This window comes from Sorex fumeus, unplaced genomic scaffold (genome assembly GCF_029834395.1).
Source record: "Sorex fumeus unplaced genomic scaffold, SorFum_2.1 ptg000044l, whole genome shotgun sequence".
NCBI classification, from domain to species: domain Eukaryota; kingdom Metazoa; phylum Chordata; class Mammalia; order Eulipotyphla; family Soricidae; genus Sorex; species Sorex fumeus.
The window spans coordinates 63,205,837-63,233,231 of NW_026606101.1; the positions used below are offsets into that span (position 1 = coordinate 63,205,837).

General features: G+C 40.9%; 1 protein-coding gene across 4 annotated transcripts; it reads right to left on the reverse strand.

Moving 5' to 3' along the window:
- NMD3 (NMD3 ribosome export adaptor) lies at positions 1 to 25,870 on the reverse strand. 4 transcript variants are annotated; one of them, XM_056121863.1, is made up of 16 exons: positions 25,795 to 25,870; positions 25,305 to 25,361; positions 23,920 to 24,054; positions 23,546 to 23,642; positions 20,989 to 21,069; positions 19,064 to 19,192; positions 18,074 to 18,164; positions 15,661 to 15,739; positions 14,557 to 14,653; positions 12,850 to 12,967; positions 11,165 to 11,310; positions 5,549 to 5,661; positions 4,739 to 4,811; positions 3,221 to 3,327; positions 1,962 to 2,032; positions 1 to 1,604 (listed from the first exon to the last, which is right to left on the reverse strand). In XM_056121863.1, exons 2-16 carry the CDS (start codon positions 25,346 to 25,348, stop codon positions 1,471 to 1,473), a joined length of 1,515 nt encoding a protein of 504 aa, XP_055977838.1. In that variant the 5' UTR covers positions 25,349 to 25,361; positions 25,795 to 25,870; the 3' UTR covers positions 1 to 1,470. The 4 variants fall into 4 exon arrangements, with proteins under 4 accessions (XP_055977838.1, XP_055977836.1, XP_055977837.1 ...); XM_056121861.1 differs by having other exon boundaries at positions 25,305 to 25,427; positions 25,795 to 25,863; XM_056121862.1 differs by having other exon boundaries at positions 25,305 to 25,444; positions 25,795 to 25,859.
- Between the last annotated feature and the right edge of the window lie 1,525 nt (positions 25,871 to 27,395).

A 27,395-nucleotide genomic window follows, 5' to 3' on the forward strand; every position in this document is an offset into this window, starting at 1 on the left:
TAAAAATAAAAATTCAAATATTTATTTAAATATTTAAATATCTTGATACAGGTGACGTGGAGGCCATAAATGAAGTATGCAGACAGAAAAAGAGCTACCAGAGAGAGTTTAGGCCTTGGAGAGTGCAATCTTCTTAAAAAAGGAAAATATTCTATTCAGAACTTGCTCAATTTAGTGGTAGACATAGAATTTATTAAATGGTTCTTCATTCTGACATACTTAGGAACTAAGATCTTGCTTACAGAAATAGTACCTTAATCCTCCATTCTTAGGACACCAAAAATCCAGCACCCTCTCAAAGATGGAACGCATTTCTTATTCAAATCCCAATTTATTGTCTAATAAAGCAAAGATAATTTTTACTCCTTCACCAAGTATAAATTAGATTCCAATAAGCTTTTTGTGATATGTTCAGAGTAACGAAAACTTGTTCAAGTTATCCTCGAAAGTTTCCAAGACAATTTTATGACAAAAGCAACTAACATCCTAATCTGCTGGGCAGGCAAAACTAAAATACAAGCTGTTTAATCTTTTGTAATTATTCTAGGTTTTCTAGAAATCAACAAATATTTTAAATATATTTTCTTCTTCATGAAAAATCAGAACACCCCTAGTTCAAGGGAAATACATTTTCTTCTGGAAAAAAAACAATCAGAATGCCCCTAGTTCAATGGTTTTTGAAGATGTTAACATTACAAATAAAACATTAACTTTTTTGCTGAACATCCTATCCTAAGGACATAAAAATGATCTAAAAGGGCATCAAAGTACACAAGTTATATTAAAAATGATTCTTCATATGCTCTTTTACAAAAGCAACTGATATTTAAAAAAAAAAAAAAACAAAGCTTGTTTTATGTTTGAAAATTTAGGTGACCTCTAAAAGCATCCCAGAGTATCTGGTGCTCAGGGGCTACTCCAGGCTCTGGATGCACAGGAGCAGCTCTTGGAGGTGCCATGACCATGCAGGTGTGTTCCTGCACACAAAGCGAGCACTCTGGTCCTTCCATCCATCTCCCAGGCCCAGACTTCTGAACTTCAAATCCAATGCTATAGTAAGTGAAATCCTAGTATCTCATAAAGAATAAAATGAGGGCAGGGGAGAGCTCTAAATGAATGTATTCTTTGCATGTGGGTTTGCTGCCTGGTACCAAATCGGTCCCAGTACTGCTAGAAACAACCCCTGCACAGACACCAAAAACATATTTATAACAAAAGCAGCAGCAGCGAATGGACACCACTCCATTGTTAAATGGCCAAAAATATCTGCAATAGTTACATTCTTCACAATCTTTTGTTACCTAAAACCTCAAAGGCATCAATCAACATTTTGCAGTGTTTTGAATGAATGCACCAGGTCATATTTGTTGAAAGTGAACTTTCTCCTTCATTATGAAGGCAGAGATGGAACTGACAGCACATGCAATTCTGTACACATCCTAACCTCACAGATGTGAAACCATGGGAATCTCACTGAGTCATCATTGATGCACCTTCTTCACCAGTAGCATCTTGGGAAATGTGAAGGTCTTCAAGCATCTCTGTCAGACTAATTCGAGGTGCTCCTTCATCATCAGTGTCACTCTCCACAGGAATGGTTGCATCTAGGAGGATTTCAAATAAATAGATAAGCAAATACTGACAACCCGTACTACTATATAATCTTATTTGCATCTGCAAATTACTCATATAAATGTATGATATGCAACATTTAACAAAGTAATATCTCTACATAAAAGATACTAACTTAATTTTTTTTTGCTTTTTGGGTCACACCTGGCGATGCACAGGGGTTACTCCTGGCTCTGCACTCAGGAGTTACTCCTGGTGGTACTCAGGGGACCATATGGGATGCTGGGAATCGAACCCGGGTTGGCCGCGTGCAAGGCAAACGCCCTATCTTCTGTGCTATCACTCCAGCCCCAAAAGATACTAACTTAAAGCACTGGCATACAACCAACCTCTGTAAATGTTGACATTTTTCCTAATTGCCTCATCTTCTTCAAGATCTTCAAGAAAATCTTGGTAGTGCCTATAAAAGATAAAAAAACATTTAAATATTTCATCTTCCTTGAATACTTTGGTGCAGCAGAGGTGAGCTAACTGTATACATCAAAATCATTAGAGCCAAAACTATTATGAACATGGGTCCCAAACTATATTAATGAACCTGAAGCTGGGGAGTGGGAGGAAACCTAGGAATCCTGGGGGAGGGACGCTGCACCGGTGCTGGGTTTGTAGCTGGAATACGGTATTTCTGAAACTATTATCAACAGCTCTGTAAATCATTGACTAAGTTAATACACACACGCACATATTAAAACAAGCTTTTTATAACAAAATTTCATCTTTATAAAGTATGAAGGTGCTGCTAACACCTGTTTCAAATAGAAAATCTTAAAATATGTGATAATCAAAAACGGTTACTAAATACTGACAGGACTTTTTCTCTTTTCCTTTTTGATAAGGAAACCTTTTTTACCATTGCTCCAGGTTTAGACTTATATCACTGACATGAAATCAAGGTTTCAACAGTCTCATAACTTCACATTTTAAACCATCCACTTTCCATATCTTCACTTCTCAACTAAGTTATTTAAAAACAATAGCATATTTGCTATCAACAAACTGTTCTGGTTTTTGTTTTGGCCACACCCAGCAGTGCTCAAGTTGATACTTGTGGCAGAGCTTGAAAGACCACATGAGTGCTGGATATTAAACCTGGGCCAACCACAAGCAAGGCAAGCATCCTGTGCATCGTACTGTATCTCTAGCCCCATGAACAAACTCTTTTTTGATCCTAAGCCATAAGTACTCGTTTAGTACCTGATATATTCTAAGAAATTGTTACTACTGATACTATCATTGATTTTTGTTTGTTTTTTGGCTTTGGGCATACCTGGCGGAGCTTAGGCATTACTCCTGTGGTGCTCAGTGGACTTATGGGATGCCAGGGATTGAACCCAGGTCGACAGCATGCAAGGCAAACGCCTTTCCTGCTGTACTACCACTCTGGTCTCAGTAATACTCTTTAACGTCATAACCCAGAAAAACACTAACCCATTAATGACATTATATGTTTATACTCATTTAATCAATATTATGAATATAAAAGAAAAAGATCAATTCTGTGATTTTCCATATAATATGAAAATCACAAACATTTCACCTAATGATTTCCCTGAGACTACATGAAAAGTTTGATAGAAAAAAGCGAGACCTTTCATCATCTGTATCCATGTTTTCTCTATCTCTTTCAAGTTCTTTAAGTTTCCAATTTCTACGACGTTGTCGTTTGGTGCGGTCATAGCTCTTTTTGATTAATACCTAAAAATAAGATAAATATGCAAAGTCAAAAAAAAGGGGAAGTAAGGAATAGAATTCAAAAATTGAATCCTATTAAGAGAAGGAAGGAAGTGGGTCCAGAGTGACCAGACAGCGGGTAGGGCATTTGCCTTGCACGTGGTCAACCTGGGTTCCATCCCCTGTATTCCATACGGTCCCCTGAGCACCGCTAAGAATAATTTCTGAGTGCAGAGCCAGGAATAACCCTTGAGCATCACCAGATGTGGCCCAAACACCAGCGTATGTGCGCGTGCACACACAAACACACAATGACGGAAGAAAAGAAAAAAGGAATGTTAGGTAAATGCCTGGAAGTCAACAAATAGGAAATGAGTAGAAATCAAGGAGCAATATCTAAAAACTTCTAACACTCTTCTCCTTCAGGAAGATACAACAGCTCAAAGAGCACAGTGTATACACTGCTATTTCCTAAATTTGTAATGAATAAAACCTTGAGAGGAGGAAGGAGAGATCTACTGCTATCGTTATTCTTTGCCCAAAGTTTAAGAAATGAAATTTATTTATAATATTAAGAAACAGAAAATAGGCTTTAGACAAATTTATCTTGGTTTAAAATTCTTACAAACTGATGTTACAATAACAATACCATGTACTTTCCCCCCGAGAATACCATATTTCTCCACATTGAAGTCTTCAGTTCAATTAGCATAAAAACTTTTAAAAAGCATCAAACAAAATGGTTATATCATACTTTCTTGAGAAAAAAAAATTGGTATAAAACCTGTAGTGAGGCTCATTCTGGACACTGGCCTGCATCTCGACCAGAGATGTGTACTTTAAGCTCTTTTCCTTGTGTGAAACCTATGTTTGCTTTTTTGTTTGTTTGGGGGCTATACCTGACAATGCTCAGGGGTTACTCTTGGCTCTGTACTCATGGATTACTCCTGGTGGTGCTTGGGGCCTGTATGGAATGCTGGGGATTGAGCCTGGCAAGTTGTGTGCAAGGCAAGCACGTTACCTGCTGTACTATCGCTCTGGCCACTATTCTTAGTTTTTTAAGTGCTATTCTTACTGAGGTGTCAGATTTGTACTATCAATATTAATACTTTAGGCATACAACGTACCACACCAAGAGTAAGCCAATATCTATCCAATACAGTCTAGATGTTCCTTCTCATTTATAATTTCAGTTTCGCTCTATAAAATGTCAAGCTTTTGACTGATAATGAAAATGTGATGACAATTAAAAAATGAATAAATTTTGAATTTTCCTCCAAAAATTTAAAATGACACCATTTGCACTGTATTTGAAATTTCAAAATAAAGTCCTAAATTTATTTGCTATCTAAAAAGTTGTAGCCAGTGTATTTTATCCACAGAGTTACATACTTCTTTTCAATACAGAAACAAAGGAAAAATTCTATAGCCTTACCACATCTGGGACTCTATCTGCATTCATTTTGTTGACATACTCATCATTTAAGTTAGAGTTGGCCAAATCAAACCTGAAATGAAAATAATTGAACAGTTAATTGAACAAATCAATATTTAGTAGCCTCTCCCACTTTGAAAGTTACACAATTTACTAGTTAATATGCTTCCACAGAATCTAGTACAGAATAATAATCCACTTCTGAGTTTCATATATTATCCATTACTGTCCTCTTTACCTCATACTTACTAGGGAAGCAAAACTAAGGCATAGTGATAACAAAATCTAGAGCATACATTAAAGGCTCCCAGCATGCAAGGCTGCCATATTTTAAAAGTGAAACATTTGGGCAGCACCATATGCATCTTAAAAATTGCCCACTACCCATCACCAAAAAACTGCAAGTATGACCTAACAACACAACTTCCTGATTCAATTACAAAGTCTTAGAATAAATAACTCTTGTATGGGCTTCTAATCTATAACTCAACTTAGTTATCATAATAAATTGAGTAACTAGGTTACTAAGACATAAAATTTGTTAGGGGATAAAATAATTTTAGCATTTTAAGTAGACTTGCTAACTACCAAATAAAATTTGCAGTTTAAAATACGACAAATGGGGCGCAAGATACAGTAGTGACAGTGCTTGCATTGCATGTGGCTGATCAGGGTTTGACCCCCAGCAGATCAAACACAGCCCCTTGAGCCTCACCAGACTGACCCCTAAGCATAGGAATGAGCCCTAAGCACCGCCAAGCGTGGCCCCCAAACCAAAACAAAAATAAAATACTAGAAATTAATACAAACCCTAAAACCAGGTCACCAGGATTTAGTAGATGTCCCAAATGAGTGCGACAAAAATATTGTTTATCTGTATCCATCTCTGAAGTTTTTTGTACCCAGACTTCCCCGAGGGTATGCTTAAACAACAAAAAAGAGGCAATTTTCAATCATCTAAACACAACTCACTAAACAACTCTTAGAAAAGTCAATACAATATTTACTTTGGTTTTCAAATTTTCAATGTGAAGATAGAAAACGCTTTCTTTTAGATCTCCGAAATGTCAAAATTAATAATTTCTGAATCATAAGCGTATTAAAAAAATCACTAGAATAAAATTAAATTTCTTTAAAAACACAATCTAAAGATTTATAAAATACATCACTTAAAATGCATGGAATTTTCAAAAGAAATTTTTGAAAAAAACAAAACAAAAAACCAAGAAACAAAAAACAAAACACAACAACAAAAGCCCTAATATAAGCTCAGCAAAAACAAAGCCAGATAGGGATACCTGAAAAATCTTCAATCCAGACCCTATCGTAAGGAACCCTTGTTTTACAAATCAGGTTCAAAAGCACAGGGTTCAGACTACTATCAATCTAGAAAGCACACTGCTACCAGAGACCTCAACTCTTTATAAATTTTTTGATAACTATTATTTTCAATACCGCCTTTCTCCCCACCTTTTTATTGGAAGCACTTGATCACTTGACTGCCTGTTAATCGGCAATTTGCTCGAGCGGGCGCCAGTAACATCTCCCTTTGTCCCTGTTGTGTGCTAGTGTTAGTGTAGCCCAATGGCGCCTGTTCATTCTAGGAACATGAAGAGCCTCAAACTGATCATTCATGGTCTTGATGAAAAACTGACCATCTGGTAGGTGGGCGGCCACGCGGTCTTTTGACATCCTGTGGAATCCAATCAGTAATGGCTCTAGTCCAGCGGTCGTCTTTAAATCTCATTACATGACCAGCCCATCTGATTTTCGACACCTTGGCAAGTGAGACAGCGTCCCTGATTCTTTTTTTTTTTTTTTTTGCGTCCCTGATTCTTGATCTTCGATGGAGGTGGAAACTCCGGATTCTTTCCCTCATTTGAGTGAAACATGATATTTCAAGCATAGCTCTTTCGATTCCTCTTTGGGAGACCCGAATAGCATTCTCATCCTGTTTTGCGTAGGGCCCAGGTCTCCGAGGCATATGTTAATGCAGGAAGAACAGTGGAATCAGAGATGTGCCCGGAGCCAGAGTTTCTTCGTCCTCTTAGCTATTTCTTCGACTCTCTTGAAGGCGTTCCAAGCCGCTCTTTTCCTCCTGCGCAGCTTGGGTGTCAGGTCGTTTGTCATGTTGACTTCTCAACCTAGGTACACATAACCGTTGCATTCGGAGATGGTCGTTCCATTGAGAGCGAATGGAGTGTCAGGAACGATGCTGTTTCTCATAAACATTGTCTTCGTAAGATTCAGCTGTAGTCTGGCCTTTCCACACTCACGGTCAAAGTCGGCCAGCATTTGTGCCGCTTGGCTAATGTTTGGTGTTATTAAAACAATGTCATCAGCAAAGCGGAGGTGGTATAGCTGCCGACCATCTATCTTTACTCCCATTCCTTCCCATTCCAGTCGTTGCATGATGTTCTTGAGGGTGGCACTGAAGAGTTTTGGTGAAATGCTATCACCCTGCCGAATCCCTCTCTTGACATCAATGATTACTTCTTTGTAGAATGGTGAGATCCTGGTAGTGAATCCGTAATACAGCTCATGGAGGATCCTGATGTATTGAGTTTGAATGCCCTGATTGGCTGGGGCTTCAATGACCACTTCCGTCTCAACAGAATCAAAGGCCTTCTTTAAATCAATGAACGTTAGATAGAGCGGCATCCTGAACTCCCGAGAAACCTCGATGAGCTTGGTTATTGTGTGGATATGGTCGATGGTGCTGAATCCTTTGCGGAACCCGGCTTGCTTGCATGGTTGTCCTTCATCTAGTGTTCTGCTAATCCTATTCAGGATGACTCGAGTGAACAACTTGTAGATGACAGACAATAGGCAGATCGGGCAATAGTTGCCAATGTCATGGATGTCTCCTTTCTTGTACAGTGGTACAGTCCTGCTGGTTTTCCATTGGGACAGAACCTTGCATTCAGACAGGTAGTGTGTGAAGAGCCGAGCCAGCATATTGATGAGCACAGACGGCAGGTTCTTCAGGTGTTTGGGTCTGACCTTGTCTGGGCCGGGTGCTGTTCATTTCTTTACTGACGAAATGGCGTGTCAGATTTTGGAAGGGAGAACGTTGGGAACGACATATCCATCCTGTGGAATTTGGTATGTCGGCAGGTGGACATGGCTATTGAAGAGATTTGAGTAGAAGTCATGGATAATCTTCTCCATTGCCGTTCTGGAAGATGTGATAGATCCATCAGGACGTTGGAGGGCAGTCATCTTGGTCTTATAGTTGGCAAAGGACAGGCGGGCGTTACAAATACTTTTCCTGGCTTCTGCTGCATTTACCAGCACTTCTGCTCTTCTCCTTGAGGTCTTCCTTGATCGCATCTCTGCACTGCTTTGCGAGCTCAGACGTTGGCTTGCGGTTGCCTGAGGCATGCGACAAACCACGTTGGCAAATAAGCTCAAGAGTTTTTGAAGACAGGCGTTTTTTTTTTGTGGTTATCTCTCTCTTGGCGTTCCTCAATCATGGAGGTGCTGAACCAGTCGATCGTATTCCTTGTCAATGTTGTCAATAATGGAATCTTCCCATGTTGCCGCAATAGTGCCAAAGAGCTCCCAGTTGGTGGTCGTTCTGGGAGTTCTCTTCTTAAACTTTGCAGCCCTTTCTCCCTGCTCTGTGAAGTAGAGTTTTGCACGAAGGAGACGGTGGTCCGATCCCGTTTGGAATTTTGGGACAACAGCGACATCAGTCAGGCAAAACCATCAATTAAATATGATGTGGTCTATTTCGTTGTGGAATCGTCCACTGGGAGACTCCCAGATCCAACATTTAGATTTGGCCTTCTGGAATCTTGAGTTACCACGGATGGTCTTGGATGACATGATGAACTCAGACAGTCTCTCACCCTGTTCGTTCCATTCTAGGCCATGGGTCCCGATGTGAAGTTCTTCGGCTGATCTTCTCAGTCCTATCTTGGCATTAAAATCACCCACAATGATCTTGTAGAAGGTGTGGTCTTCTTTATTCTCCAGCTCCATGTAGAACTTCTCAATTTCTCCTTCATCGTAATTGGATGTTGGTGCGTAGACAACGAAGATAGAAACTGCTGGCAGTGAGCCACATCTATTCAAATGTAAACGTCCAATTCAGGTTGTTAGGCATTTTAATGAATCAATGCTCATGGCCAAGTTTGTGTTGACAAGGACACCGACACCTATGACACCTCTTTTATCGCATGTTCTGAGGAACAATTCTTCTCCAGTGTCAAAAACGGTATGATGAGATTGGTGCCTTCTTGTCTCGGTCAGACCAATGATGTTGTACTTGATCTTTCGTGCTTGTACCATCAGGTCCTCGATGGATGCATCTGATGCTAGCATACGTGCACTGAAAGTACAGACGATCATTTTTGTCTTCCTTCGTTGTGGCAGCCTAGTTCGGCCTTGAGATTTTATCGGCCTCTCCTTTCTCATCCTTCTCAATGCTGCCATATTGTGACATCTTCAGGGTCAGGGGAATGAGACCCATTGTAGTTACTCGTTTTGGCATATCGAATACACAACGGATAGCTTGCGAGGCTCTGCTATGCGGGCGGAATACTCTCAGTAGCTTGCCAGGCTCTCCGAGAGAGATAGAGGCTTTTGGGGCGACCTCTAATCGCCCTTGTAGGTGTTACCATGGTTCAAACCGTATTTGAACCCTATCAAATATGGTATGGCAATTCTGGAAGATGGGTATTTAGTGTCTTATAATGTGTCCGGAAAGCGTTCTGGAGCGTGGCGGTGGCTGGGCAGTGGAGATAGTGGAGGTTACTGGAAGCAATATCCCAAATTTGAAGCTTTTCTTTTCTGGGGGGGATGGGGAGTCCCAATTATGATAAAAGGATTCCAAGGCCAATCCTGATAATACTTGGGCCAACCAGGCCTTTTGCCCCTGCTGCCCATGTCCTGTGATGTTGAGAACCACCAAGGCCACCTCAACAACTCTTGCGGGCAACCAGGGGCACACTAGAGGTGCCCAAGGATTTCTGGGACTATGCCCACTGATACTTGGGATCACAGAGAACCAGATATATAATATATGGATCTTGGTGGCTATGCGCAGTGATGTTTGGGCTCACCGAGTGCCAGATATACAGTATATGCATCCCCAACCCCTGTATTATCTCCCGATTCTCAGAAAATTTAGAACCAGAAACCCATTGAAAGTTTTCTTTCCAACCTGCTTTTGTAAGCGATTACAACATTTCAAACTCAGAGGCTGTATTAGACAGCTTTTACTAATCTAAACAGAACCAAGGACATCAAGAGCAAAATTTTAATGATTATAGGTGTAATTAAGGAATTTTAGAGATGAACAGATGATACAAATATACAGGGAGAGAATGAAGTAAAAGAAAGGCTTCAGATTTAGGAGAAAACTGTGAAAAACCAATTACCAAGGAAAGACTAAACTATATAATAAGATTCAATTCTTTCTAGCAATCAGACTAATAATCACATTCTATACATATATATGTATATATTCTTAACTGTTTCGGGTCAGTATATATTTAAAGCCCATAAAAATATATCTGGGTTTACAGATATCTGAGGGGCGATGGTATTTCTCTATGCATTATAAATATTAACCATTATTAAATTCATTTTAAATTAAAATGTAGAAATCAATGTCTCCTTTCCAACTGATTTCTCCAAATTAATCGTACACTATTTTTGTCTTAAGATATCACCCTAAAGATCACCTTAAGATAACCTCAAAGATTACCTTAAGATATCAACTTCAGATAATCACCTCAAAGGAAATGAGCATTCTTAGTATCTAGATTAGGGATCTTGAAATACTGAATTTAAGCAAGCCTTCTAGCATAAAGGAAATACAAGAGATTAAGAACTAAGTTAAATGGCATCAAGGGTCAACAATAAAAACTGGATTGGGATACTGGTGACATAAAAAGAGGAGGACATGGCTATTATTAAATTTAAGGCACCACACACATTCAAAGCATGCTCTTCAAATGGATACTAATATTAACTTACATTAAAGGCATTTAGGATCAAATAAAGAATACTAAAACATAAACTACAATACCCTGAAGCCACACAAGGAAAAATAAAGATGCGTGCCAGGTGTGGTCCCAAAATAAAGACAAAACAAAATAAAACAAGCAAATAGCAAACAAATATAGACAGCATGTTTCTCCTAATGTGGTCTAAGATCTACTGGAACTAATTTTATTTATTTTTAAATTTTTGTTCTTTGGATCACACCTGGCAGTGCTTGGGGGATCATATGGAATGCCGGGGGTTTGAGGGGATCAAATCCGGATCAGCCGCGTGCAAGGCAAACACCCTCCCTGCTCCAGCCCCTGAAACTCATAATCACTAAAACATCTTTAAAAACAAACATACAAAAGAGGAAACAAAACAGCAAGTTATGAATCTTTTTTATAAAAAGGTGGGCAGTTCAGAACTTACCTTTTTTGATATCATTCCAGCACCTGCACTGCGCTTTAGATCTCGGACGATGCTGCATTCCATCACAATAAATTCCTCTAGTTGCTTGGGATGACATAAACTATTGAAAGGGTGATTCCAGAAAGTGTTCCCATCAATATCTGCAACTATGAATAAACACAAAATATTAAAGGAGGGAACTGAAATACTGAAAAGTCATCAAAATGTGTTAAGTCAAAAAAGATGCCTAGATGAACTTGGAAACACTATGTCAACAGAAACCACAGTGGCAAATCAACTTTCCCAGGTCATTCTATATTCCAGTAAATGAGCTGCAAACCACTTAAAGAACAGTCATAATTTTTTTTTTTTTTTTTTGCTTTTTGGGTCACAACCGGAGATGCTCAGGGGTTCCTCCTGGCTCTGCACTCAGGAATTACCCCTGGCGGTGCTCAAGGGACCATATGGGATACTGGGAATCGAACCCGGGCCGGCCGTGTGCAAGGCAAACGCCCTACCCACTGTGCTATCTCTCCAGCCCCTAGTCATAATAAATCTTAAGCAGTTACTATCACTATCAGAGCTCAGTCCTCCTGTGCATGATAAGTAGATCTGATCTGATGACTAACTACAGCTGTATATGTGCATTTTAAAAACATTTACCAATACTTCAGTGCTTAGTTTAAAGAAAACAAAGTTCTTACTGGCATTAAAAAATATGTCCATCCTGGGAACTGGAGCAATAGCACAGCGGGTAGGGCATTTGCCTTGCACACAGCCAACATGGCCGACCCAGGTTCGATTCCCAGCACCCCATATGGTCCCCTGAGCACCGCCAGGAGTAATTCCTGAGTGCATGAGCCAGGAGTAATCCCTGAGCATCGTTGGGTCCTTGAGTCCTACCAGGAGTGATTCTGAATACACAGATAGAAGTAATCTATGGGCATAGCCAGGTGTGACACAAAAAATACAAACCGAACAAACAAAAATCACCTCTAAATTAGTTCAAATTCTAATCATACTAAATGGCATACTGGATCCAAAAGTCAAATGTCCTAAACTTTAAAATTTGTGATTCACTGAAATTTGGTAAATAATTCACTATAAATATTAAATAAAATAAATAAATAAGTCAATAAAATTGGTTTTTAGGGTTTGTGTGTGTTTTTGGTTTTGGGCCACACTATCAAGTTATTCTTGGCTCTGCACTCAGGAATTACTCCTGGCAGGGTAGGGGGGACCATACCAGGTGTCAGAAATAGAACCTGCATTTGCCACATTCAAAAAAACACCCTACTTACTCTACTATCACTACAGCCCCCTTTAAGTTCACAGAATTGTTTCTTGAAGTAAAAAGTTACCAGGGTAACTTAACAAGCACTTTAAAAATCCAGTTTTGCAGGCCGGAGCGATAGCACAGCGGGTAGGGCGTTTGCCTTGCATGCAGCCAACCTGGGTTCGATCCCCGGCATCCCATATGGCCCCCCCAAGCACCGCCAGGAGTAATTCCTGAGTGCAGAGCCAGGAGTGACCCCTGAGCATTGCTGGGTGTGACCCAAAAAAAAGCAAAAAAAAAAAAAATCCAGTTTTGTAGGAATTAGATCATAATAATTTTAGCTAGTTTTTTAAACCAGTATAAACATGAACACATATGATTCCTGCTTACTAGGAAGAACTACCAAGGCCAAACAGTTCCTAAAACTTACCTTGTAGCGTATTCGGGTCTATGAGATGGATGGTGCTGGTCACTCGAATACACACACAGATCTGGTTCATATTTCCCAGGCTATGTGCCAATTTTGGAGACAGACAAACAACATTATCCTAGGCATAAAAAACAATGAGACTTAAACAAATCCTTATATAGGTCTACAATAAACACTCATCAATGCCAACCTGACTGAGACGGGTCTACCCACCTCAAAAAGCTCTTAATTATATGGAGGAACAAAGGGTGTAAGGAAAAGAACTAGATCATAAAAGAAACAAAAAATGTACATTTCGCGTCTTACAATGGAGTGTTAGAAGAGATAGGGACAGGACTAACGTCACCACCACTGAGTTGTCCCAGGTAAACCCAGTTTCCGGGCTGGGATCTGTGGCGCCTTCTTGGGATGGAGACAGGCTGGGTCGCTGCCCTGACAAAAGGCCCAGTGCCCAACCATACCAGATATCCTCTGGCACATAAATGACCCAGCTTCACAGCTCCACGACTAATCTAGAAGAGATGCCAAAATGCTGAACTGTTTTTGCCTGTGCAATCTCAGCCATTCATTTATTTCTTATCACGGATGTCTACTTTGAGCTACAACATAGTTGGATAGTTGCTAATGATACTACAAATCAAAACACTGAAAATATTTCCTAACTGGTTCCACAGAGAAGTCTGTAGACCTTTAATTGAAGCAGGCAGGCCTAATAGCGTCTTGCAGCACAGACCAGTGACAACAGCTTTAAAGCTCTGAAGCTTCGTAGTTACCTCACGCCCCTCAAGTCCTCTAACTTTTCCAAGCGTCCATTTCCTCAGCTTTAATGCCCTGTCATTATATGACTTGTAAGCTTATACCTTTATTTTGAATAACTACAACAAATTATAGCAATGATGTAAGAGAATGGTAGTCACTGTTAGAGTAACCCCTGAGTAGCACCGGGTGTGGGCCCAAAACCCCAAAATTCTAGTATTTATTTCCACAATATTGTTTAATTTCATCTTGCCAAAATCAAGTCAGCACACACTCCGCAAATGGTTCTCTGCTTATCTTAATGTCAATTCCTATATTCAAAATTTCTTAGAGCTTGTCATGTTTATCAGAAAAACAATTTTAAGGAACAGAAACAATGAAAAATTTCAACAAGGTCTTTTCAATGAATACCAAAAGGAAAAAGGTGACAAATTTTTGTTTTTGGGCCACACACTGGAGGTACTCAGGGATTACTCCTAGCTAAGCTCTGGAATCTTCTGGTGATGGTCAGAGGTCACCAGGTGGTGCCAGGGGTTGAATAGGAGTCTGCCACATACAACCTAAAACCCTGTACTATCTCCTAGGCTCCTCAATGTGTGCAAATTTATAATTTTAAGTATGATTACCTTTGTTGTGGGGTGTTCACACTGCCCAGTACTGTCTATATTGGACAGTACTCAGGGGCTACTCCCAGCTGGGGCTCAGGAACCACCCAATGCTAGAGACTGAACTTGGGCCTACAGCATACAAAGCAAAGCCTCCTGGGCAATCTCTCTGATCCAAACATGTTACTTTTTAACATTTTTCAAAAACATGACTGGATATCTAAAATCATTTAAGAGCAGTTTATCTAAATTTAGTTAATACTGGACGTGGACAAAGAATTATACAGAAAAACTGATCAGTAACTCCTCCTTTATAGACATGAATTAAGACATAAATGAACTGTACCTTGCATATTGGAACAATTTCCACAGAAAAGGTGCTTTTGTAATTGTATATGTTACTACGGATATCCTGAGAGATTAACCTCTGTGATGCTTTATATCTATTAAGAGAAATCAGTTAATAATAAAAAGGCAAAGGTAAATTAATAACAAAAAGACAAAGGTCCTTATCGGAACCCAATATGAATACAGTCTAACTATTTTCACCTTTTCTACTAAATATCTCCAATACATGCTTTTGACTCAGACCAATCTAGTCAATCTATACTATCCTTGAAGAGTCATAATAACTAGCACAGCAAGATTTTCTTTGTTCATACAGATCTCACTTTTATTCACACCTCTGAAATACTTCCTTCTTGGAGGGAAAGGATGGGAAGGGAAGTTGAGAGAGAATGTAAAAGACAAATTTTCATCAGGGCAAGAGATATAGTACAGCAGGTAGGGTGGTTTGCCTTGCACACAGCCAGCCCAGGTTTGATCCCTGACATTCCATATGGTCCCCCGAGCACCGCCAGGAGTAATTCCTGAGTGCAGAGCCAGGAGTAAGCCCTGAGCATGGCCGGGTATGTTCCACCCCTCCTTAAAAAACAAAGTAAGACAAAAATCTTATGAGTTTGGAGTACATCTTACGAAGCTTCTACAACTTTCTACCCCCATAGTTCTTTTGTCTTATTTAAATACATTAAATAATGGTTCAGTACTATAGTGCTTGTTTTGTTTCTGCACCACATCTAGTGGTGGTCAGGGTTTAGTCCTGGCTTTGCGCTCAGGGATCACTGCTAGTGGGCTCATGACCATATGGTGTGAAGTGGACAAACCAAGGTTGGCTGCATGCAGGGCAAGTGCCCTACCCACTGTGGTTTATCACTCATGCCCCACTACAGTGCATACTGGGGTAAGGTCCAGTGCAGAAGAGATACTTAAGTGACGCTTAGTATTTCTCTTCAAGTGGCTAGTCCATTAAAAACTGGGTAGTTGTGCCAGTATTCCTATTTTATGTTTTAACAACAATAACCATCACAACAAAGATGTTTCCTAACCCCGAAGAGGTGACCTGCATCCATTCCCAATTTCCTGAACTTAATCATTTAGTTTTAGAACATACCTGCAGGGAACTGAAGAGTGAAGAAATTCTACCATCTTCTGAGCATGTTGTTTTGAAGAGTAAAAGAAATCCAGACCATCTATAAATAAAGAAAAGAGTCACATGAAAATAATTCTGCAAAACATTTCCCTCTAACATATGTAAAATATTGTATTACACAAATATTTTATTATACTGTGGCCATGGGGACTTTGGATCATTTGTCTAGTATGAGGTACTCCTGGAAAAAAAAAAAAGGTAAATACTGTTTCAAAGTTTTTTTTTTTGTATTTGGAGAACACAGTCCTGCATTAGTGATCCTAGAGTTCCATATCCAGTTACCACAAAAGAGGCATTTGGACCGGAGAGACAGTACAGTGAGTAGAGTGCTGTCTTGTATGTGGCAGACCCAGATTTAATCCCCAGTACCCCATATGGTACCCTGAGCTCTGCCAGAAATGACCCCAGAGCGCAGAGCGAGGAGTGACTCCTGAGCACTTCTGTGAGCCCAAATCAAAGGAATACAAAGAAGAAATGTTTAGAGATATTATTTCAAACAACTCAAGTTAACCAGGAAACTCACTCAAAATAGAAAGACAAATAACACCTCCCCCCCAAAAAAAAATCACCAAATTTGGGGAACTATTAGTTTCCTACTGACAGTTCCAAATTTTAGTGTGGATCTAGAGCACAGACTTGAGAATACTTATAGTCAAACTCAGTAAAGATTATCTTTTCACCAGGACAACAGAATACACATATGACACAAGAACTTAAATCTCTGGGGCTAGAGACAGTATATTTGGGAGTCTTTGCCATGGATGTGAGCAGCCATGGTTCATTTCCCAGCATCCCACACGGTTCCCGAGCCCACCAGGAGTGAGCCTTGAGCACAGAGTGAGGAGTAAGTCCTGAGCACCACTAGGTATGACCCCAAAACCAAAAAACAAAAATAAAAATTTAGATATCACCATGTGCAAAGTTAACTTTAAAAAATTAAAACTAAGAACCATTGGGTCTGAGCAGCACATCCACACCAATGAGTGTTCCCACCAAGCACAACCATGAGGTCCACGCCAAAGGGCTCAGAATTGCCAGGAAGGCGCCTGGGTCCTCTTTTTTAATTTTTTTGTTTTGGGGGTCACATCCAGCAGTGCTTTGGGGATACTCCTGGCTTTGCATTCAGGAATTACTCCCAGACTTGCTCAGTGAACATTACGGGATGCTGGTAATTGAACCCGGGCTGGTCGTGTGCAAAGCAAGTGCCCTACCTGCTGCACTATCTCTCTCGGTCTTCTCGAAAGGGCCAAAAATAAAAGGGAAGCAACACATGAAGATAATGGAGAACTTTAAAAGTTTTATATACGCCTAATAAAAATCTAAACCATGCTGCCACTAAGAAAATAAAATGAACGCTCATTAAAAAAACTGACACTAGGGACCCGGAGATGATCAGGGTAATAGTACCTGACTCGCAAGCAAGAGACCGAGTTTAAACCCCAGTGCCTATATACAGTGGTTCCGCTACTTAGGGTCTCCAGCTCCACAAAAGTTTAAGACGCCTGGCATAACACAGCCAAGTATGGGCAAGCACTGCAACTAGCGAACCCCACTTTAAATAAAGTGCAAGCAACCACAATCAGGAGTCCTACTCCTAGTGACCATGTTTATGAGCCCACAGTAAGCAATACAAAGTGTGCTAAAGTACTGAAGCATATATCCCAATGAGCACTGCTGCCCAAAACTAAACATACGACCCGGGGTCACTGAAAACAGCAGCAACAGCAAAGAGAAGGGGAAAACTGCAAACACAACTTCCATATGATCCAGCCTTCTTACATCTAGGTACTTATGATCTCAAAGACAACTTAAACCCAAGAGATGTGATGTGAAATAAAGCAGTCACAGAAAGACAAATACTTCATAATTCCACATAAATGAAGAAAAGGGAAAAATGGGAATATTTCTAATCCATGAGCATGAAGTTTTTATTAAGCAGCATGAATTAAGTTCTGGAACTCTCTAGTACCAAACCATATTAAAAAATACCATACTTTTAATCTATTGAGATTAAATCTTAAATCAAGTTTTTAACACACACACACACGTATATATACACATACACACACACACACACATACATACATACAAACTTGCAGGAGGGGCCACACCTGGTGATACTCCGTTTACTCTTGCCTCTGCAATCAGGGATCACCCTAGCAATGCTTCGGGGGACTATATAAGATGGTGGGAATCAGACCCAAGTCAGCTATATGCCAGGCAAGTGCTGCACAGATAAAGAACTAAGACTATTTTCTTTCTAACAGAAAGTTCTTCTGGACAGTATTATTTGAGATATTATCAGCAAAGATAAAAAGACAATTTAGGTAGCTTAACAAAACACCACTTGAACTTCTTTTAAAGTTTAACTTACCATGAACCTCTTTGATACGAAGTGTATTCTGATGCATTCCATATTTCAAAATCAATTGTTCCAAATAGTAGAAAGTTTTTTTGTGCAGAGTCTAAACATAAAAGCATTACTGGATTAATGGTGACAATTTGAAAAGTCATCCATAACAGAGGTTTTTTTGTTTTGTTTTGTTTTATAAATGTATTTATTGAATCATCATGAGAGCAGTAACAAAGCTTTCAGGTTTAAGTCTCGGTTATACAATAATGAAACACCCATCCCTTCACCAGTGCACATTTTCCACCACCAAAAACCCCAGCATACACCCCCATCCCACATCCTCCCCCTACCTGTGGGGCAGATGATTTCCACATTACTCTCTCTCTACTTTGACTACATTCAGTATTTTGACACCAGACCAACCATTATTATTAGGTATTTTATCCCAACACTCAGATCTGCCAAAAAGGCAACATTAGACAATTTGTTTTCTATTGCTGATTATGAATAGCATATGATTTTTGCAATTCTGAAATCTAAATAATTAAATCTGGACGGATTCCTGCTAAAAGCCACTGAGATTTGTTTGAGTCTCTAAGGATCATGGCTTCAGCAGCTTATTGAGTAGCCAGAGGGCCCGTTTGTGGGCGGTGACTGGGAGTCTCACTGGGGCGGAGGAGGAAAGGGCTGGCTCTACCCCATCCCGTTAGGCCCTGCGTTTCTCATCACTGTGGGCCCCAACAGAGGTTTTTTTTTTTTCCGAGGTCACATGCTGTGCCAGACTCAGGCCTACACATTTTTAGGCAAGTGTTCTGATGCTCGAGTCTTTTCTCAGCTCAGCATGCTGATTTTTAAAACAAAAAGAACCTTCAGAGATAAAACGTGATAATGCTAATGTGTTGATGAACCCAAGCTATCCCTGGTACCTGAAAAACTTAGAAAGAGACATTCATCAGTGTTTTTCATCAACAAAGATGATATACAAAATGACATGCTATTTTTTTTCTCTACCTTTTGCCTGACTTGAATCACAGCCTTCCAAAAATCCTTAGCTTCTACTCTATGGCAATCTCCACACATCTGTGGCTGAACAATATAATCCACTACAAATACTTGCTGCAGGATAGCACCATTCATCACCTGAAAGAGAAAACAACCATACTCCTTCATTGTTCTTAAAAGATACTTTAACATTTAATTTAAAATCTTTTATTATAATGCTCTGAAAATACCAGTAATAAATCTTAAGATTTACAAGTTTAATCCAGAATTTATTTCATTAACATTTCAAATGTGTCATTAGAGTACTTATGAGACTATCAGAAGAATTTTCATATATACATATACATGGACAATGAGATAAGTGGGCAGATATCTGTTACATATAAAATTTACCCTCAAAAAAAAAAAAAAAAGAAAGCAAACATTTCTTAAATTTTGTTCCCCAAAGTAAAAAAGTCCTTAATTTAAGCTAGGGAAAAGGTTCAACTGCTGCAGGGTGCTTGCCTTGCATCCAGTCAACCCAGGTTTGATCTCTGGTACCCAATATAGTTCCCCCAGTACCAACTAGGAGAGCTTCTCTGAGTGAAAAGCTAGGAGTCAGCCCTGAGCATGCACAGGGTGTGGCTCATAAACAAAAGAAAACTAATTCTTTAATTTGTTCCCAAACGGGAGCCAAAAGAGGCGGAGAGGGTGGAGTGCATGCTCTGCCTGCGGGAGGCCCACTCTGACCCAGGGAGTCACACAGTCCCCCAAAGGCCAAGCTAGGAATTGCCCTGTGCACTGCCAGGTGTGTCACACACACAAATAACAATAGCAACAATAAAAGAACATGTGTGTATATATATTATGTGTAACAAAACCTTTTAAATAAGTAAATTATTCCCAAACACATCCAAACACAGAAACCACCGGAGAACTTCAAATAAACAGATAGTACGTTTCATATCTAGCTAAATACAGCTTGATTTGTTACTATGAATCATTATGATCAGCAAAGTTTGGGAATCAGCCATAACTCGTTTTGATTGAATCCTTTTCTCTATAAAGGCAACTTTGATGGTCATAGATACTACAGTGGTCAAGGCACTGGCCCTACACATGGCTGACCCTGGTTCAATCCCCCAGTACTGTTTATGATCCTCCAAGTACCACCAGGAGTAACCCTGAGCAGAGTCAGGACTGGCGCACCACTGAGTAGGGTCTCAAAGACTGGAGACCTAGTACAGGGCTTAAGGCACTTGCCCTGCATCTAGCAGACCCTGGCTCAAATACCTAGCACCATGTACGACCTCCTGGGTGCCACCAAGGTTATTCTTGAACATATAGCCAGGCAGGAATAGCTCCTGAGAACTGCTGGGTGTTGAGAAAAAAATAAAACCAAACCACCAAAATAAATACAACTGAGGAGGCTAGGAAGATAGCTAAACGGGCTAGAGTACCTGTTTTTTTTTATGCAGGAGCTCTGGGTTCAGTACCTGGCAACAAATGTTCAAGTACCAAGTTCAACTGGAAAAAAAAATTTTTTTTTAAAAAAAAAACCAGGCTGGGGAGGTAATGCAAGGGAAGAGAGTGCACATCTTGCATGCCCTAAATCCAGCCTCCAGCATAAATCCAACACCCAAGATCCTCTGTACTGCTGCCTAAGTACGCTAAGTACAGCCCTGCCACCATGTCCACCCCAGCTCTGGCAGGCGGCGCCAAGCACTGGCTGCCCCAGCAGGGCTGTAGCCTTTGAGGAGACTAAAAAGGAGAATCTTCATCCATCAATCATGTGTAAACCTGTTTCTGCTAACGACCTCATTATCTGTGAAGATGAGTAGATGACTTAAAAAAACAAAGATTACATGAAAGGGATCTGTTCCTTTTATCAAGCCATATCCCTTCCTCTTACCACTTACACTTTACCCATGCCGAGGAAACTACGGACAGCTTACCTCTTTCTGAATAGTCAGTTTAACTTTAAGTCTCTTCGAATGGGGTTCAGTCCAAACAAAGCCTGCATCTACAAGTCGAACCTTCAGACAAAATAAAAAAAAGTTAAGTTCTCATCTGAGGAGAAAAAAAAAAACTTTAGTATAAAGATTATATACAAGGTACAAAGGACGTTTCTTCCTCAGTCTCCATTAGTAAGGATCTGATGAGACCCCAAGGGCATTTTCTAATGCAGCCTTCAAATTCCATCTACACAATGGAGTGAGGTCCCGAGACACTCACTGCACCATTCCCCAGAAGAGCTTTACCACACTGCCAGTCCGCAGACAACCTACTAATAAGTTCATTACCTCCTTCAATAGTCCCAGAGACGTCTTCCCTATCCCACCCTCACAGGATTTCACAGATTTCCTTTTCAGTTTCATCTAACACTCCGTCCAAAAATCCTGAACTTTCACTGTACCTGCTGAAACCCAAACTTCACTAACAAAATCTCCTCAATCTCTTTATGGAACATTTCTCTTTCACTACAGATCTAGACTGTACCATTACATACCTCTCCTCTGCAGAAAAATAAGACTGATTTTTTTCTCCGTATCACTAGCCAGAGAGCTCTCCTCCTTGGCTTAATTACTAACTCTGACCCACTTTCCCTGCTTCCCTTCCTTAAAGAATTCCAGTTTCAAATCTGAAGTGCAGAAACATTGCCACACACCTGATAAGAGTCATACATTAATCCCAGAACCACCTGCTCTTGTTTCTCAAAGATTTTAGCTGACTGGATTCACTCTAATAGGAGCTGGCGAGCTTAAGACATGCAGATGACATGCAATACACTAGCTTCTACATTCTTTTGAGTTCCTTTGGCTCCAGGATTAATCCTGTCCTCTTCATTTTCTCAGCTACTCAATATCCTTATTACCAATATCTGCAACCCATCCAAAATCTCAATTCTAAGTATCCATCCCACTCCATATCTACCAGTTCACGCTCTTTAGTTCAAGGGCACCAGAATCTTTCAAACTAGTAATTTTCAGGGCAACCTACAATCTATTTATTTATTCATCCAGCCTTTTGTTTTGTTCTTTTTTTTTTCCTTTTTGAGTCACACCTGGCAATGCACAGAGGTTACTCCTGGCTCTGCACTCAGGAACTACCCCTGGCAGTGCTCAGGGGACCATATGGGATGCTGGGAATTGAACCTGGGTCAGCCGCGTGCAAGGCAAACACCCTACCCGCTGTGCTATTGCTCCAGCCCCCTGTTCTGTTATATTTTTAAGGGCATAACAGCTGTGCTAAGAAGGGCTTACTCCTTGCCCTATGCCCAGGATCATTCCTGGCAGTGCTCAGATTTAATATGTGATGGGAGGAATATCAAACCTGGGCCAGCAGGGTACTGGGCAAAGCCTACCTGTTGTACCATCTGTCTGCCACCACACACCCCGCTTCCAGTCTTATTTTAATTTTAATATGTCCTACCCCGATTTCAAGATCAATCTTAATAACCATTCCCAAGCAGAGAGACTGGAAGATAAAGTAATCTTCAGAAGTAAAGAATCGAGAGAGAGAGAGAGAGAGAGAGAGAGAGAGAGAGAGAGAGAGAGAGATGCTGAAAAACAATTTATGAGGGAAAAGAATTTGAAACAGTACAATCTACATATGCCTAACAGTAATTCCAGGGAGGCAGGAAAAAGAAATAAAGGTAGACATTTACAGTATTATTTTAAAATAAAATCTTGGGGCTGGAGGAATAGCACAGCCGGTAGGGCATTTGCCTTGCACGCAGCCAATCCGGGTTCGATTCCCAGCATCCCATATGGTTCCCCGAGCACTGCCAGGGGTAATTCCTCAGTGCAGAGCCAGGAGTAACCCCTGTGCATCACTGGATGTGACCCAAAAAGCAAAATAAATAAATAAATAAATAAATAAAATAAAATCTTACCAGAGTTTTCTCTTTTGTTTTTGGGCCATATCAGGTTATACTCAGGAATTATTCTTGGCAGACTCAAGAGATGAAATGTGGTGCCAAGATAGAACCCAGGCTGGCCACATATAAGACAAGCGCCCTACCCCGTGCGCTATTGCTCCAGCCCCTCTTTCTAGAGCTTTAAAAAGAAACTGAAGGTCTTCAACCAAAGGCTGGAATGCATGATTTGCATTCTGGAGTCCAGGTTTGATCTCCTGCACCATCTGGTCCCCAAAGTACCACCTAAACACAAAAATTGGGAGTAGCCCCAAGCACTGCCGTATGTGGCCCCAAAGAAGAATAAAATAAATAAAAATGCATAACTCTGAGGGCCAGAGTGTCAGTGGGGTTAGGCTCTTGCCCTGCACGAAGTTAACACTGGTTCAATCCTAGGCACTGCATATGGTCCTGTAAGCGAGGGTGGGATGATCCCGAACAGAGCCAGAAATAATCCCTACATAGCACTAAGTATGGCTCAAACCCATACTTCCCCCACTCTACCATGTAACTTTAAAAACAGGATTTGCATTAACAGTGCTTACCAACAATGATGTTTGTTAGTTTTAAAAACATGTTTTAGTTATTTGACCTACCTTACTCAGAGGGGCTTTGATTTTTTTCAAGCACAAAGCAAGAAGTTCCCTGGATTCTAGTGCACACTGTATCCAAGTTCCTGGTGGCTGAAAATATCTAACAGAAAAGATAATATGGTAAAACCCAGTATCTCTCAAGAAAAATAAAAATTTCCATCTGAATATATATATCAATGATTATTAACTAGAAATTATATCCAAGACTGATCTGAAACACACAACCCAAATGTATACATATATATTTATATTTATGTATATGACCAATAATTAGTTTAAAAGATAATGTTAAAGTCTGAGTGTGTAATCCTCCCTTAAAGTACTGATCTCTGGGAATAGCTGGACTCTACACAGGATAGAGTAGTACAGAAACATACCTTTGGCATTGTTTGCAGAAAGAAATAGTGACTTGTTTTGGAATGCCTTGGCTGATGTCTACTTTACTTCGCAAACAGGCAACACAAATATTGGCAGGGTTTGGACTAATAGGGATGCCGCACTCACAGCACAAGCTTGAATAAAGCACAAATTTTAAATTAAACTTCATAAAATCACTAAATTATACTATCATGAAATGTACTGAGACAAAAAATATCCCTCCCATAGAAAAAAATTACCCAACAAGTCAAAGCCTTCAAATTTAGGCCATAGTTGTCCATAAAAAATTACAGAGCAATATTCAATAATGTAGTAACTAAGAAACAACTCTGAATTTCTGGGGGAAAAAGAAAAAAAAAAGACGTTTCAATTTTAAAAATCTGTAAACTACAGCGTTCTTGAGTCAGCACTGTCAAACAGAAGTCAATGCTGTATCAACCACTGCCCCGCGCCCCCCCCTCCCCCAATACACAGTGCTCTGACCCCAATTACAACACAGGTCTCTTAAAATCCTTGATGATTACTAAGTGATAAGGGCATTAGAAGTCGCTTCTGTTCAACTGAAATAACTCTGGGTAGGCTCCAGGAGTAGGAGTATAGCATGTAGCATGTTCGACTCTTCTGAAGTCAAGTATTTACTACAAAAAAACTTTGCAACTCAAAATGAATTCCCTTTTCTCAGAAAATAATGCTTTACTCTTTTCCCATTTAAGACAAAACATTGCCCCCATCGAGGAAAGATTTACCCACAGAAGTTTCAGATTCACTTCAACGTCTTCAAAATTACGGGGATGTTTAAAAAAACATATAAACTGCATCACCTCAAGTCACAAGGGTGCAAGACTACAGACGATCTGTAGCTCTGATAGACATACTATAGACATAAACCGTCTCTATCCTACTCAATTCACCATTAAAAAATCTAAGTCCCTGTCAGCTAAGGGGGCAGGTTGGGTGGGGGTGAGGGTGGGGGAGGCTTGGGGACTTTGGTGGAGGGAAGGTCACACTGGTGGTGGGCTGGTGCTGAAGCACTGAATACCTAACGACTGTATTATTAAGAACTTTGTAAATCACGGTATCACAGTATTTAAATACAAGTCAAACATTAGGGGGGAAAAATTTTGTTTAAAGGCCCAAGTCACCAGCCAGTTGACCATTACGTGAATTTAAGAGGAGACAGGAACAGGCCGGAGCGATAGCACAGCAGGTAGGGCGTTTGCCTTGCACGCGGCCGACCCGGGTTCGATCCCCGGCATCCCATATGGTCCCCCCAAGCACCGCCAGGAGTAATTCCTGAGTGAAGAGCCAGGAATAACCCCTGAGCATCGCTCAAAAAGCAAAAAAAGAAAGAAAAAAGAGGAGGCAGGAGGGAGGGATGACTTACATGTGTGCGGGGGTGTGGACGGTCGATTCGGTCATGTACTCCATCGCTCTGGAGACGCTGGTTCTCAAAGAGAAGAACCGTGGACCGTGGGCGTTATTTCACTTAGCTCTCCGCCTCCTCGTCCTGACAAACGGGAAAAGCTGCCGAGAGTGAGCGCGTCGTACCCCTGCCGGAGTCCCTTCTTCAGTACCGAGTTCAAAGCTCCCCACGGCCCTGGCCGCGGACTTCCACCCGCCGCCGCTGACAGCCGGACCCTCGCCCCTCCCGCGGCGGCCCGGACCCACCCTGGAGGCGTCCCCGGCGCCCGGGCACGACCCGAGACGGCAAACAGGACACGAGCCAGACGCTCCTGGGGGACGGCTCACGCGGTCTGGGCCTGCGGGGCGCACACGTGGCCCCCAAAGCCCGCCGGAGCCCCGGGAAGGCCTCCCCGTCGTTGCCGCGGCGTTCTCTAGGGTCGACACTAGGCTCCTCGGACCCCCGAACTTACCTGGCGCCTCTGTGCCGTCCCCGGATGCAAAGACGAACCGCAGAGACTCACACGACGCCCCGCTCTAACAGGTCGCCGCCATGACAGTACAGGTCTCGCGAGAGAAGAGTAGTACTCTCGCGATACGAGCAAGAAGTGTTCATAGGCCGAGTGGAGTTGGGGGCGGGTCTGTAGCCGCCCCGCCCCGGACGGACCTGGAAGAAAACTTAAGGATGAGTTGAGCTCATCCTTAAGCGCTTGAGATTTGCAGCAAGGATGTCCCAACTGCTCTTTTCGTGTTATCCATCTTTCCTACTTCCCCCAGCCAGAGATTATTCCAAGCTAACATCACCCATATAAATATACAAAGATCGTTTACGTTGTCCCAGTTGAAAAATGCAAATCAAAATGACAACGAAGTCATCACACACCTGTGATGTGTGTACCTGCATCAAGAAGACCAGAAACAAATGGAAAAGGAAACTCATTTATGTAGGTGAGATTGTTCTCTGATTCAGCCTCTCTGGAAACCATAGAAATACTTATCGAAAATAATTAGAAACGATATATGACACATCTCCTTTATTCCTTGGCATCTGTCACAAGAACATAAAAACGGTAATTCCTAAAGATGTATACAAATTCCCATCAACAGCTGGAAAGATAAAGAAATTATGATTCGTGCACACAAGAAAATATACTTAACCAAAGAAAAGATGAAACCTTGCATACTACAGCTTGGATGAAACAGAGGGCGTCATGCCAAGCAAAGTGAATTACAAGGAGAAAGATTTTTATCTCTTTCTTAAATGATTTAAAATTTTCATGGTAGAGATCTCCCACCTCTTTTGTTTATACCTAATTATTTGATGGTTTGGGGCACTTATTTTATTTTTGCTTTTTGGGTTACACCTGGAGATGTTCAGAGATTACTACTGGCTTTGCACTGAGGAATCACCCCTGGCAGTGCTCAGGGGACCAGACGGGATGCTGGGAATCGAACCCCGGTCGGCCGCATGCAAGGCAAACACCCTACTCGCTGTGCTATCACTCCAGCCCCTTGGACACTCTTTTAAATGAAACAGGCTTTTTCATCGCTTTTCCCTCTAATTAATTATTTGCGTATAAGAATGCAACTGCTTCTTTGTATTTGGTCCACACCTGGCGGTGCTCAGGACTTACTGCTGGCTCTGCTCAGGGATCACTCTTCACAGGACTCAAAGGACAATGTGGGCTCCCAGCGAATTGAACCCAGGTCTGCTCTGTGCAAGGAAAGCGCATCCTACCAGCTGTACTGTCTCTCCAACTTCACTTGATTTTTTTTACTCCCGCCCCCTTGCAACTGATTTTTGTGTATTGACCTTGTAGGCGGCCATTTGGCTGTATTGTTTCTAGGAGGTTTTATTTTTTATGACTTCTTGAGGGTCTTCTGTGTATATTGTCATTTCATCTGGAATAGTGATAATTTGACTCTTCTTTTCCAATTTTGATTCTTTGATTTCCTTTCCCTGAATGATTGCTGTAGCAAGGACTTCAAATATCATGTCAATAAACAAACTTTTTGATCTATGCCATTATCATTAGTGAGAGATAACTCTATGTTGTTTTGATTTGCCTTTCCT